This window comes from Nematostella vectensis, chromosome 6, assembly GCF_932526225.1.
Source record: "Nematostella vectensis chromosome 6, jaNemVect1.1, whole genome shotgun sequence".
NCBI classification, from domain to species: Eukaryota; Metazoa; Cnidaria; class Anthozoa; order Actiniaria; family Edwardsiidae; genus Nematostella; species Nematostella vectensis.
The window spans coordinates 3,964,038-3,978,324 of record NC_064039.1 but is presented as its reverse complement, the minus strand read 5'-3'; the positions used below and the strand labels follow the sequence as shown (position 1 = coordinate 3,978,324).

Below are 14,287 nucleotides of genomic sequence, written 5' to 3'. Positions count from 1 at the left end.
CCAGAGGGGATGGGGGGGGGGGGGGGGGGTGAAATGCCCTTTTTCCTTAACAGTTACTGTATTTATTTTTTTCCAGGGGGTTGGAAATTCTAGAGGGGTGGGGGGTCATACCTCCGACCCCCGCAATAGGGGGGTATGGATATTTTCTGGGACTACACATTACAGATTCACGTCGCTTTGTTTACGGATGCATTTAAGTTAAATTTGTAGAATCAAATTTTAGAGCAAATGAAAACACACGGATTAGAAAAATAAATAATAATCGGGCACGCGTGTTTCAGAGGGAAAGGAAAATGATTCCCCTCTTTCCCTTACTGGTAACAAAAACGGTTAAGTATGAAATATTTAGATCGGGAAAAAGCAACTAAATAATTTAAGTAGTTTATTTTCGGCAATAAAAGGAATATAATTATGACTAACTGTAACACAATGACTATTGGATCACTCATAGATACCTTGGTTAACAACTGATACGTTAGACTATAATATGTCAACGTAGACAATCGTCCATCTTAGTAACATCTACATTGATTACCTACATGCCTGATGTAAAGATAAAAAAATAAAACGCAAGTTCCAATAGTTAACAGCGACAAACAAAAATAGTTTAAACAGATGTAAAACGAAGTCCAATGTATTAAAATAAAATCTCTGAAGCTCTGAAGATTTGTACATGGAATCGATAAAGGGACCCGTCCTAGGACAGTATGGGTGTCAGGCTAGTTTTATGACAATCATTTACTGACAGCTTAAAAGAATATCGGGGCTTCTGTTTAGCATGGTAAACACAAGGTAATTTACTATTCAATAGAAAAAAGTAAAACCTCGTGTAAAAAAAAGTTACAATAAAGATGTGAGGCTGCATCGTGTTAGGATGGCTGCTTGAACACTAAGAGGAAAACACATAGCATCACAACACTGTTGGACGACGTTGGACTGTTTCCAATGAAACAGGGTTGGAAGTCAATGTTGGGCGAAAAACGTTAAAGAATACGCTAGGGTTAGTTAGTGTGCTTATTTGAAGATGTCTCTTATTGAAGTTCTGGATCTGCACTAGAACACACTTCGGATTCATAATGTAGAACTGGTAACAATACAGTAAGACCTACTACCAGACTATGGGAACAAATTATCTAAAAACAATTCTTACAGTTGCCTAAAAATCGGCCAAAACACTAAGCAGGGATTCTTCAGCATTTGATAATATTTTAGTAATTTGATTTCAAAAAGACTTTATAAGTGATACGGTCGGTGTTATTCTATTTACATTATGCCGGCAGACTTCGTCCGTTCACCTCTGGCTATTGGGACTTCCCCTCTGCTCTTTCCACTGGCTTGATGCTAAAGACTCGGATGTTGAGGAAGTCACAGATCTGGTTGCACAGGATGACGCAGTAGCGACACAGGTCGAAAACCACGTACAGCTGATGAAAAAATACCATTCAATTTAATTAGAGTCACCAGTCTTTCTACTTTCAAGTTATGTACCAGGAGTAACGCCAGCAAAAATGATGGTGGCAGTTGCAGGGGAGTGCCCGCTTTTCTGACTGAATTTTAAAAAGGAATGCATAGGAACGAAAGTCAAAGCATGTACATCCGGCCATATATTTCATATATTGGTGCCGCTTTTCAGGATGGTACCCCCTATATGAGAAATCCTGGGACCGCCCTTTATAATGATGGTGAGGATGTTGACTGTAATGTTGGTGATGAGGAGGATGATTATGATGATTAGATGATACAAGGTTGATAATGGTTGATCACAACCAGAGAGACGATAATGATAATGATTATGGAATTCAATGGTTGATAGTGTTGATCATAACCAGAGAGACAAAAATGATGATGATTATGGAAATCAATGGTTGATAATGGATAATGGTTGATCATAACAAGAGAGAGGAAAATAACAATGATTATCAATGATGAAATCAATAATTGATAATAATGAATATTAGCAATGCTTAAATTGTACAAAAGATGATAATCCATAACGTAAGCATATATGCAGATAAAATAACGTGTGATATTGAATTTGTGTGTCACTTACTAGTAACAAACAAAGCATGAGGTATTCGTCGATGTGGGATCCATAGTGAGTATTGAGAAGCATGATAACTCCACCAAGCATAGTGGCGTCCTTGACTTCCAAGGGGCTTTTACTCATACAAGCGACCTGAGGATAATGATCATATAGGAAAATGTCTTATTAGGGCAATAGTGTGTGAGTGATAGGGTAAAATATCTTATCAGGTCATTAATGGTGAGTTTGAAAAAAGAAGTTAATAGAGGGGAATGTCACAAAAGCGGGCGAGCTTCAGAGGACATAAACAATAAGCGCTCTCTGATGCTGAACAATCCTGTAATTGATAACAAATGTGCACAAACCAAACGTACAGTGGAAGGAAAAACATTTGGATAAGATATATGAATATGCATATTTGGGCACAAATTGCTTATTTTTTTTTTTAACTTTGCCATTTTTATCCCTTTTCTTTTAACCTTTGTTATTTAACCAGTTTGCATGTTTTATTGCCATTACTGTACATCCTGATCTCTACATCCCAAGAAAATCAGTTTTATAATGTATGGCTATGTATATGATATATAAGCGCTGAGAGGGGATAAAACTTTATTGAATGCAAAACTCTATTGAACAATCTCACTGTCTTTTTTTTAAATTTGCTATTTTTTTCCACTTTCTTTTAACCTTTGTCTTAATCAGTTTGCATGTTTTATTGCCATAACGCCTGCATCGCAGGCTAAAGTTTGCCACGTTTTTCATAATCATTTCCCCCTAAACTATTTTTGGAGGGATATTAGCATTTATTACTCTACAACAGTACTTACCACAAGTTTAATAGTGACTTTTGCACACATCAGGCCATATGCCATCACAAATAAGCAAGGGTAACGCAAAAACAGTGAAGAACGAGAGGTTTTTGCTGTTGTGTAGGCCATATACAACACAATTGTGATTGGAAATAATGGCGACACAACACTTGTCCCCTGCAAGGGAATATTAACGCAGTATTATCAAAAACATCAAATGACAAGAGAATATTAATGCAGTATTATCAAAAACATCAAATGACAAGAGAATATTAATGCAGTATTATCAAAAACATCAAATGACAAGAGAATATTAATGCAGTATTATCAAAAACATCAAATGACAAGAGAATATTAATGCAGTATTATCAAAAACATCAAATGACACGAGAATATTAATGCAGTATTATCAAAAACATCAAATGACACGAGAATATTAATGCAGTATTATCAAAAACATCAAATGACACAAGAATATTAATGCAGTATTATCAAAAACATCAAATGACAAGAGAATATTAATGCAGTATTATCAAAAACATCAAATGATAAGAGAATATTAATACAGTATTATCAAAAACATCAAATGACAAGAGAATATTAATGCAGTATTATCAAAAACATCAAATGACAAGAGAATATTAATGCAGTATTATCAAAAACATCAAATGATAAGAGAATATTAATACAGTATTATCAAAAACATCAAATGACATGAGAATATTAATGCAGTATTATCAAAAACATCAAATGACAAGAGAATATTAATGCAGTATTATCAAAAACATCAAATGACTGCAAATAACTTGCAACACTTGTTGTGGAGTGGTCATGAGAATAAGCATTATCTCCCTGCCCTCCTGCCCTGCCCTGCCCAAATCCTTGTCTAAAAAGAGGCCTTGATTGCTTGAGAAATGAGGGGTTGAATAACCAAATGTTCCATCGCATTCTGTTTAAATGACATAAACACATACAGTATTCATGTATATTATTTGAAAAAAAAAAACTGTTTTTATGGATGTTTTTATAGATGATGATTATTCTTCATGACTGTTTTCAAGCTTTCCAAACTAACACCAAAATTACTTTTCAACCAAGCAAATGACCCTGAAATAATTATTGCAACATCATGTGACTCACCGCTATAGTAGAGCCGTTCTTGCCCATGCCTCCTTGATAAATTTGACTAAATATTGAGCAGAGAGTGTAGAGTGTACCTAAAACTGCGATTATCATGGTGCCCTGCTTGAATGTGATATTAAAAAAAGGAACCTGTAAGGCAATAAAAAGTACAATTAGAATGTAGTTAGGATATTAGAGAACTTCGTCAAATTCATGGTTTAACCAAGGGGGTTTTAATGACTGAACTTTTGGTTATTCTACTCAACGAGTCCTTTACTACTCAGTTTTAGAAATCAGTTAAACCAATGGATAAACTTGTACCAACCTTCATCATCCACATTTCTGTGCCAAAGATTCCTGTCGCTATGAATGCTGCCATTGCAAAGAGCTGTAATTCCGTTACATCAATCCTAAAAAAACACATACGAGGTGTTAATAGAAATACAACCTTCGGATGAACATTGTGTGGTATCTCAGACACAGGGGGCGGAAGGAGTGCACACCTAAGCAGGTCAGGCTTTCTGTGAGGAAGAGGGAGAATTACTGAATTTCTTTGGGTTTGACGTTTTTGTCAAAGTTTCCTTGGGCGAAAAAATTGTGTTTTTTGACCAGCATTGGTCAATAAAAACTTATCTTTGAACAGTATGGAGCAGAGGAATAGGGTTCTTCTAAGTGATAATAAGTTAGCCTCATGTTTGGGTGCAATTGGTATATCTGGGTAGAATATTGTGGGCCAAGTTTTTTGTACTTAAGCTGGACAGTTTGATCCTGTGTATATTCAATGGATAAAGATGTTTAGCACTTTCTTATCCCTGTCCCCATCCATTCCCCCAGATATCAGAGTTCACTCTGCAGGGTTCAAAATATTTTTTTAAAACCTGTGAGATTTTGCCGGCTTTGTGGATTTCGGTGGAAATAAAAGCCTGCATACTAAAAATATGTGATGGGGATACAGAAAAAAAAAAACAGGCAAAGACCAGAAAACAGCTGGCTATTGCTGACAGCTGGCCGCTATTTTGAACCCTACCATTGAAGAAATGGGTTTCTCCTTACCATCCAAATTTGATTGTACCAGAAACATATGCTTGCCAGTGAGAACAATAAAACAGGACCGATGCAGAAAAACATACGAAGAACATCCAGATAGGTTCGTTGCCAAGCTCAATAGCCACTGAGAATGCTAATGTCACTAAGACCATAGACACTGCGTCACAACCATGGTCGACTAGCTCCCCTAGGGGGGAGTTACTGTTGGTGCGTCGAGCTTGCTTGCCATCTATTGCATCAAGTGATTGGTACACAAAGAGGCCAACTCCACAAAGAATAAATGCCCATCCTGGAGCCTGAAATTCATAGAGAATATCAATCCTACTGTAGTAAATAAAGGGTTTAAAGTTTGGGGAAAAAATAATGGTACAATCACAGCCAACTACTGTATATAATTTCTGCAGCTTTTAATTTTAAATTTTAGTTATCAAATGAGAATGAATTATGAAAAAAAACTCTCAACCTTTGTGCAAACATGAAAAATCAAAATCAAAGAGAGTGTTTCATAGTTAGGTGGGTAATCAAACCAATTTTTGTATATCCTAAAAATACTAGGTTTACAATGTCAGCTGGCTTTATGGCCTGAGATAAAAATGTTTTTAACAATAATAAAATGGTTTAATATTTCCCCATTAGCACTATAACAAAAAGTATTTGCATGCGGTTTTGACAACATTAACACCATTTATTTATTTATTTATTTTAACTTAATACAGTGAAATATTTTGATATTAAAAATTTGCATACAGTATTTGCATGGAAGAACAGCTCCTTGGAAAATCTCTTTTGTATTTTCAGCCATAACTGATACCAGCTGTAACAATTCAAGGAGCTATGGCGAACAAATCCACGATACTTATTCAGGGTTAAAAACACAACCAAATTTCCGAACTTCTAGGAAAAACTATGACTCTCATTTCGTTTCATATTCAAAACTACATGAATTTGTTCGACTGCTAAAGTCCTACAACTCCTGTCGATAACTATTCTTTTCTGAAAGCGAGGCACAGAACTTTATGTCGTTACTACTTTATAGCCTTTGAAATATATAAACATGTCGACGACAATTATTGTTCAATCTGGATTATGAATAGGCAATCGTGGATAGGAAAGCGAACGTTGGAAGGGGGGTAGACAAGCTAAGAAAATGCCCAAGAAAACATTACCGTTGTATTTTACCTCACCTAAATCCATCGTGAAAATCTAAAAAAAGGTAAATAAGCTAGGAGATGGGTTCATCTATAACGACATGCCTTTCGATTTGTTCTAATGATCAATTTAATTTTACAAACTACATGACGCTTGCTACAATGTGCGACAAAAGACACCCTGGCTACCCGTAATCGTAAGCTAAAAATACATTTATTCGAGAAACACAAGAGGTACTTACGGATCCTTTGGCTTGTGGGCAGTAGACAAATAGAATCAGAGATGTAGCAGCGTTTATAAATAGGCCAAGAAAAGTGATAGTGTTCGGTGCCAACCAAAGGGGAACTTGTTGCACCAACCAGCGCCAATAAACTTGAAAAATTGGGTCCAAAATCTCGGTGCTTTGCGCGCTGTATTTGTGCTGGGCTAGCCTTCTCAATTGTGCTTCATTCATGATGGACATCATGGCGTTGATGTTTAAGGCTTTTTGCTTGTTGCTCGATAAGAAATATTGAATCTTGCGCAGGTTTTCGCTTGAATCATTCAATGTTTTCCCTCTGAGTCAGTCTACACTGGCCTCGATTTAAAGTCCCAAGGTTAGAACAGGCCAGGCTTCTTTGCATAAGGGGCGGTCGCTTAACCGGAAACAAAACAAAAATGAAACAAGAAATCGAAAAAATTATCTAACATGATTTGCATGAAGACCGCCATAGGAACTAATCTCCCAGTCAGAAAGTACATGTTTTACAATCTGTCTTCTCTCAAGCCATAAATAAAGGTAAGAAAATGTGAGCAAACCCGAGCAAAGGGTGATCAAATGGTCAGATTGAATCAATGAAAAAACGGAAATACTCAAATCCCTGTTTTTATATTTAATTTGCGCATAGTATTTAGGGTATCAGGGGGGGACTTTGGAATTTTATAGACACCGAAACACGTTTCGCGTAGATAAACAATTAGCAATAATTGGCAATTACTAATCTACGTCAGGACCACTTCGCGTAGATAAACAATTAACAATAATTGGCAATTACTAATCTACGTCGGGACCACTTCGCGTAGATAAATAATTAGCAATGGTTAGCAATCATTAATCCGCTGTCTATCGACAGCAGCGGGACTGGGGCCTTTCGTAGAAACGAGTGGGAACCTTGCAATTAGACCCCCGTCTGTCCTGTAGTATATGCACATGTGCATAGCATTCGAAGGATGAAGCGCGGAAAAGATTACTGCAGGTGGCTAAAGGTCGGCCATGCAAACACGTGTGGCCAGAGGTGCATGGACACCTACTGCAAGGTGCACCTCCAAAGGCTCCCGTGCCGTGCAGGATCTGCGGCATAGGGACGCAGTCGGAGACGCGGTTGTGCCGCCCCTGCGGAGCGAATCGTGTAGGGCAGAGGATGCGCGCCACCGGGAGGCGCGCTCGGGAATGGTTCGCACTCGTCCTGTCTGACATCGCAGCCCGCGATGCGGGCAGTTAGAGACTGGGTGGCACAAGGCATACCCAAACACTCGCCCCGCCGGCTGCGATACAAGCAATTATAGACTGGGTGACACAAGGCATACCCAAATACCCGTCCTGTCTGATACCGCAGGGCTGCGATACGGGCAATTCTCAATAGCATGCCTGACAAAGAGGCGCCCGCCGTACTGGCAGGGCTGGCCCAGAACATCCTGGACGAGGGCATCCCCGAGAATGCCAAGCGCAAGCTGCTTAAGCCGCTCATGCCGGCGAGCTCGCGGCCAGAGGAAGTCTGGCGCGAGTTCGACCTATTGCTGGAGCAAAAGGGCCCAGAGGGCTTAGACCCCGAGAAGTACTATTCTCTCTTCGTCGGCGGCGCCCATCTTTGGTTCCCAAGCGTGAATGCCACTCTTCGGCTTCATTTTTGCGTAGTTCATGGCGTTCGCGGAGGGGTCTTTGGTGAAGTCTTCACGCAAGACCTTGCGCCCAACCCAGCCAATGCCAGGCCGGTTATGACTGCGGCGTCGGTGATGGTCTTTGTAATCTTGCTTTGCTGCGTCCTCGACATATATACGCGTGTACGCATATGATGCACGGACGTGCGGATATGGGTGGGGCTCTTGTGTTTAAATGTCTGCTTACTCCATGGCTAACAGTCGAGATTTGCATAGACCGGGTGCGCTTCGCGCGGCCTGACCCGTAGGGTCGGCAAGCGGTCGATCCTTGATCTGCTGTGCATTTGCGGGCGGGGTCACGTCGTCGGCCACTACAAGTGGATCGGTAGCTCGCTGTTTAACAGCTGGTGTACGAGTGAACGCGGCAGCTAGCTCCCGTCTATGTGTGTAGAGGCCGATCAATGACACTAGAAGACCAGCGACCCCGATAACCGAGCTGGCCGACCAAGCAGAGTTGCTTTCCGGGACTGGTGTATGCCGAAGGCATCCTCGCGTCCCTGCGACTCGCTAGCGGCCGGCGACTCAACGCGTTGCACAGCTTTCTTCTTCGCTCTGTTAAGTCGGTTCCACTCTGCCAAGCGCCTTCCGGCTTGGTCTCGTCCAGGGTGTTTAGGTCGGGTCGCGGGTGGCTCAGGGCTCGTGATTCTCTCCACCAACGCCGAAGGCGTACGTGCAGGTTCATGAGAAGTTTTTTGATAATGCTCATCATCAGCAGCTTGTTTGTCAGGTTCCGCTGATCCCTTTGCTGTTCCGTTCCGGCAGGCTGAGCACTAGTACTTCCTTGAGGTCCCCCCATTTGTGATGCAACTATTTGGTTGCTGAAGAAGTGGCAAGCTTTCAAATGAACGTCTACTCTGGGATGGCTCGCCAGTGTGCGTTTGCGGGCAAACCACTGGTGGGTCCGCGACTGCTACCTCGTGTTGACACCGCGTGTCAGCGCCTGCCGTCCCGGCGGTGTCCACATGGCGTGCTACGTGTAACGCCCCAACGGCTAAAGCCATCAAACGACCGCAGCGTAGAGACAGGCTTCCGCACAATGTGCGGAGCTCGTTGTTGATGATGTAGTCGGACACTAGGTCATTGTGGAGATCGACCACACTGTCTATCGGCAGCGCCATGCCTACTAGCTTGGTCGTAAGCTTCAGAAAGCTGTCTGCCAGGGCGTCTGTAGTCCGGCTGGCTAGAGCGGTCCCGTATCGCTTCTCGTACTTCCTCACCTCCTCGGCGCCCATGCGTTTGACGTCGTCGTGAGTCAGGGCCTTGCCTACTATTTCTCTCGACTTCCCCGAGGCTACGAGAATCGCGAGTTTCTCGTATACGTATACGTATACGTGGGCGGTGGTTTACTGCGCTTACCGTTCAACTAGGTCGATGGTATAAGGGTGACGCAAGCAAAACTCTAACTTCGAGAACTTTTTCGTCTTGAGAGCCTTCATGTACTCTATAATCCTCTCTTCTGAGAGCTCTGCGCCGTAGTCATGCAGGATTGCTTTCATGACCGCCTTGCTCGGGGTGTAGAAGACCACCAAGGCCGCGATGTTCTCACGTAACGGCTTCGTGATGCTGGTGAGCTGCTGCGTGATCACCCACACGCTTATACCCACGTGGCGCGCGCTGAACGCCAAGTTGACGAGCTGGTCAGAGCGTCTCTTTACGTCTTTTGAGGCCGCACAGTCGTCGAGTATGATAAGCGTATTAGTGCCTTCGAAGGCAGCGGAGACAAACCTCAGCAGTATGTCCATCTGACCCGCCTCAGGTGTGACGACAGACAGATGATTGTCGCCCTCGCAGAAGCCGTCGTATGTTTTGTTGCGAGCTGCATGAGGAAGATGGCGGCTAAGAGTGGGTCTCCGGTGTTTATGATATTTGCTGTGCTATTTTGTCATCTTGTGTTTTGTAACCCGGACCCAAAGCTCTCTAAGATCATCGCCGAGCCGTATATGGAAAATCAGCTTCTGCCTTCATCGTGTTTTAGAGTAGTGGCAGTTATCGATCTTGGCCAGCTCGTTAAGGTCTCTTTGTCGACGTTTGGTTTTCGGAAAACACGTCTGAGTCTTTCAAGATGGTCAAAGCGAGGACAAACTGTGTTAATGGTAGCCGGACATGATCCACCAATCGACATTACAATCTATTCTGATGTGTCTATGAACCATGGCCCTTAACATAAGAACAAATTAAATCATACTAAGACGAAACCAAAAAATCTTTCGCGCCATTATTCAAATCTGGTACGAGTTCCATTGACAGAGCCGGCAATTGTTCACAATAATAGACCTCAGTTTATGAGGTGTTGTGTTCTCAATGCCCGGTCAATTAGGAACAAAGCGTCTGGCTTTGTTGACCATATTTGCGATTCTAAAGTCGACATTGCGGTTATTACCGAAACCTGGTTAAAACCTGGAGATTCTGCGGCTAGGATTGCTGCCACACCGCCGGGATACAGGCTACTCGATCACCCTCGCCCAGACAGAAATGATGGTGGTACTGGTATATTGGCACGGGACTCACTTGTAGTTAAAAAAGCAAGAGCGGGTATTTATGATTCTTTTGAGTATTCGGAGTGGACAATTGTGTCTGGCTCTACTCGTCTGCGTTTACTTGCCATCTATAGGCCACCATACTCGTCAAGTCATCCGCTCACTGTGAGCATGTTTAACTCGGAATTCGCCGAGTTCCTGGAGTCTGTTGTCATGACAACTGAGCCTCTGGTGTTGACTGGTGATTTCAATATCCATGTTAATATTGATTCTGATAACGATGCAGCTCGCTTCTTAGATCTACTGTCATCAATGGGTCTACAGCAGCACATTAACTTCCCTACTCATATCTTTGGGAACACCTTGGATTTGCTTATCTCAAGGACTCTAGATTCCAGTCTCATACATGATGTCCGACCTGGCTCTTATTTCTCAGACCATTGTATAGCATTTTTCGCCATAAATGTTTCAATGCCGGAGTTCTCTAGGAAAAAGGTATCCTTTAGGAAGGTGAAGGCTATTGACACAACAGCATTCAGGAGTGATTTGTCTGCCTCGGAACTGTGTCAGGACCCACCTTCGGAGACTGTGCAATTGGTCGACTGTTATAACAAAACACTTGCTGGATTTCTCGATCGCCATGCGCCACTTAAGACGAAAACAGTTACAGTCAGACCCCAAGTGCCCTGGTATTCTGAGGAAATCCGTGAGGCTAAGAGAGTGCGCAGGCGCGCAGAAAGGAAATGGAGAACTACTAGGTCTGCTGATGATCTCGCCTCATTCAAACGACACAAAAATCATGTAACGTATTTGCTGAAAGAAGCCAAATCTGCTTTTTTGACTGACTTTGTCAGTCAGAATTCTGATAATCAAGACAAGTTATTTCGTGCTGTGAAAGATCTTTTAGTGGAAAAGAACTCACTATGCTTCTCGGACTATGCGGATAAATCAGCATTGGCAAACGACATAGGAAAGTATTTTGTGGAAAAAATCAACGACTGCGTGACGAGCTTGACAAGGGTTGTAGTGCCTCGGAGAATGTACAGAGCGGTGATCTGGTGAATGACTGTACTGTAGAAACGGTCTCTCTAGTCCCTCAATGGAAGCTTTCAAGTTGTTGACTGAGGAAGATGTACGCATGCTCATTAAGAATTCGAAATGTACTTCTTGTTGCCTCGATCCCATACCTACGCAATTGTTGAAATCCTGTAGTGAGCCACTCGTTCCCGTGTTCACCAAGCTAATCAATAACTCGTTAGAATCAGGAATTTTTCCTGACTGCTGGAAAGAGGCTATTGTAGTACCACTGTTAAAGAAACAGGGATTGGAATCTATCTTCAAGAACTTGCGTCCTGTGAGCAATTTTTCTTATGTGTCCAAGCTCATTGAGCGTGCAGTTTTCGATCAGACGGATAATCACCTTATTCAGTCAGCGCTTTATCCGCTATTACAGTCTGCATACCGCAAGCATCACAGTACGTTAACGGCGTTGGTCAAAGTTGCTAACGATATATTATTGAATATAAACTCGCAGCGCGTTACATTACTTGTACTCTTAGATTTAAGTGCTGCATTTGATACAGTTGATCACTCAATTTTGCTCCAACGTCTAACTGCTAGCTTCGGCATCGGTGGGAAGGCTTTGGAGTGGTTTACGTCATATTTATCAGGGCGCAGCCAGCGTGTGTTGTTTGAGGGGGTGACGTCGGACAGCTTTGATCTGCGTTTTGGTGTCCCACAAGGCAGCTGTCTTGGCCCGCTTCTGTTTGTACTTTACACCTCCAGCTCTTTGACATAGTACAAGCCCATCTGCCGGATGCACATTGTTTCGCTGACGACACACAACTTTATCTATCTTTTGATCCCAATAGTGAGACGGACCTAGCGGATTCTTTGGATGCTATGGAACGATGCATCAATAACTTACGTACTTGGATGTACCAGGACAAGTTAAAAATCAATGACGATAAAACTGAATTTCTTGTTATCGGATCGAAACAACAGCTGTTGAAAGTAGATAATTGTTCAGTTCGTTTTGGCAATATAGATATTATGCCCGTTTCAGAAGTGCGCAATCTTGGTGCCTGGTTCGACTCACATTTTTCTATGTCGACCCATATTTCTAAGTCTTGTAGTTCAGCGTTTTTCTGGCTGCACAATATTAAGAGAATAAGCCAATTTTTGCCTAGGGATAAACTAGAAATGGTGTAACATGCCTTTGTTACCAGTAGAATAGACTATTGTAATGGACTCCTTTATGGACTACCAGAACGAGAAATGGGTAAATTGCAAAGGGTGCAGAATGCTGCAGCTAGGCTGCTCACGTCATTCAAAAAGTACGATCATATTACGCCTGTGCTAAGAAATCTTCATTGGTTGCCTGTAAGGTATCGGGTTAAATTTAAAATCTTGCTAATCACTTTCAAAGCTCTTCAGGGGCTAGCTCCTCGTTACATAACTGATCTCATTAGAATTAAGAATAACGCGCGCTATTCACTGCGCTCAAATGAGGGCCTTTCTTTAATGCATCCCCAGGAAAAATGATGAAGTCTTTCGGTGACAGATCGTTTAGTGTTGCTGCACCTACATTATGGAACGCTCTCCCTGCAAATCTTCGCACCATCAATTGCAGTATCTTAAATTTTAAAGCGCAACTTAAGATTCATCTTTTTAAATTAGCTTCTAACACTTGATATCACATAATCATCAATATAAAGAGATTTTTATTTTTATTTTATTTTTATTATTTTATTTTTTATTCAATATTTTTCCTATGAATCTATTATTTCATATTATTTTCGATTATAATTGTAAATTTTATTGTATGTATTAGTTCAACATTTAGTTATATTGTAATGCGCTTTTGATCATTATATGAAAATAGCGCAATATAAATTGATAAATTATTATTGTTGTAGACAAAGGTAGGGCACACGAGTACAAGGTAGTCAAACTTGCCCCGGAAAGGGCCGCGCAGCCGGTCCAATATGAATCGGGTCTTCCCGCATGACGCCGGGCCCACGATAAGAGCGTTAAACGGGATGTTTTTCGGGTCCATACCGCGCTGCCGCAGCGCTTCGCGCACTTCGTGTCTGTGCTCAGTATTGTATGGACTCTAGCTGTCCGTTCATAAGGTTCATTTGGGCGTCGGCCACCACAAACACGTGACAGTTTACCGTACCCTGGCCGCTTGCCGTGCGTTTTATCTCGAGATGCACACCGTCGCGGGTGTTGACCAATCGGAGACCACCCCCATGGATAGCACTGTCGTCCGTCGTTCGAAGGTCGATCCACAGAGCAAACTTGTTATCGCCATAGAACGACTCGGGGCTGACTGCCGGGGAGGCAGGCGCTCCGCTGTGCCCCTTCCCCCCCCCCCCCCCCCGGGGAGGGGCGGACGAACCGCTTTTTCGCCTCCCTCCAGAAATCCGTGGGGCGTAGTCCCTGGCTGAAGACCTTGTTTGGCATGCCGTCGATTGTAACGCGAACGCTCTTGATGTCGGGGTACACGAAATTCTCAGAGTCGCGAGCCCCTGCAGTGTATTGCTCCACAAAGAGGAGCAACAGACCACTCATAGACCTTCGCGGCAGGTTGACACTCCCGTTGATTATGCTGTCCGTCCCTTTGCTAATCACGAAGGACTTGTAGAGGTTCACTTGCTCGTAGAAGAACGTTTTGCCGTTTTGGTAGGCGGCGGCTGCAGACCGGGCGAGGTTGTCGTCCCTCAGGCTCTCGTATTCCA

General features: G+C 42.5%; 2 protein-coding genes across 4 annotated transcripts; one reads left to right on the top strand and one right to left on the bottom strand.

Moving 5' to 3' along the window:
- Nucleotides 1-365: 365 nt before the first annotated feature.
- Nucleotides 366-6,742, bottom strand: LOC5501998 (cholinephosphotransferase 1-like). 3 transcript variants are annotated; one of them, XM_048728774.1, is made up of 8 exons: nt 6,392-6,742; nt 5,008-5,297; nt 4,280-4,364; nt 3,973-4,104; nt 2,851-3,009; nt 2,051-2,176; nt 1,268-1,424; nt 366-889 (listed from the first exon to the last, which is right to left on the bottom strand). In XM_048728774.1, exons 1-7 carry the CDS (start codon nt 6,614-6,616, stop codon nt 1,302-1,304), a joined length of 1,140 nt encoding a protein of 379 aa, XP_048584731.1. In that variant the 5' UTR covers nt 6,617-6,742; the 3' UTR covers nt 366-889; nt 1,268-1,301. The 3 variants fall into 3 exon arrangements, with proteins under 3 accessions (XP_048584731.1, XP_048584732.1, XP_048584730.1); XM_048728775.1 differs by having other exon boundaries at nt 1,296-1,424; XM_048728773.1 differs by having other exon boundaries at nt 366-1,424.
- A 3,607-nt stretch (nt 6,743-10,349) lies between these two features.
- Nucleotides 10,350-11,606, top strand: LOC125567907. Its single transcript, XM_048728914.1, has one exon. The coding sequence runs from the start codon at nt 10,350-10,352 to the stop codon at nt 11,604-11,606; it is 1,257 nt and encodes a 418-aa protein (XP_048584871.1).
- The last annotated feature ends 2,681 nt before the right edge of the window (nt 11,607-14,287 follow it).

Bases quoted from the DNA above. Each gene is read 5' to 3' on its own strand.
- LOC5501998 (XM_048728773.1), bottom strand. From the start codon at position 6,616: ATGATGTCCATCATGAATGAAGCACAATTGAGAAGGCTAGCCCAGCAC. The intron at 4,365-5,007 runs GTAAGGAGAAAC...GTGTTTTTTTAG, and splicing joins GGTACAATCAAATTTGGATG to GATTGATGTAACGGAATTAC. The intron at 4,105-4,279 runs GTTGGTACAAGT...ATTGCCTTACAG, and splicing joins CAGAAATGTGGATGATGAAG to GTTCCTTTTTTTAATATCAC.
- LOC125567907 (XM_048728914.1), top strand. From the start codon at position 10,350: ATGAGGTGTTGTGTTCTCAATGCCCGGTCAATTAGGAACAAAGCGTCT.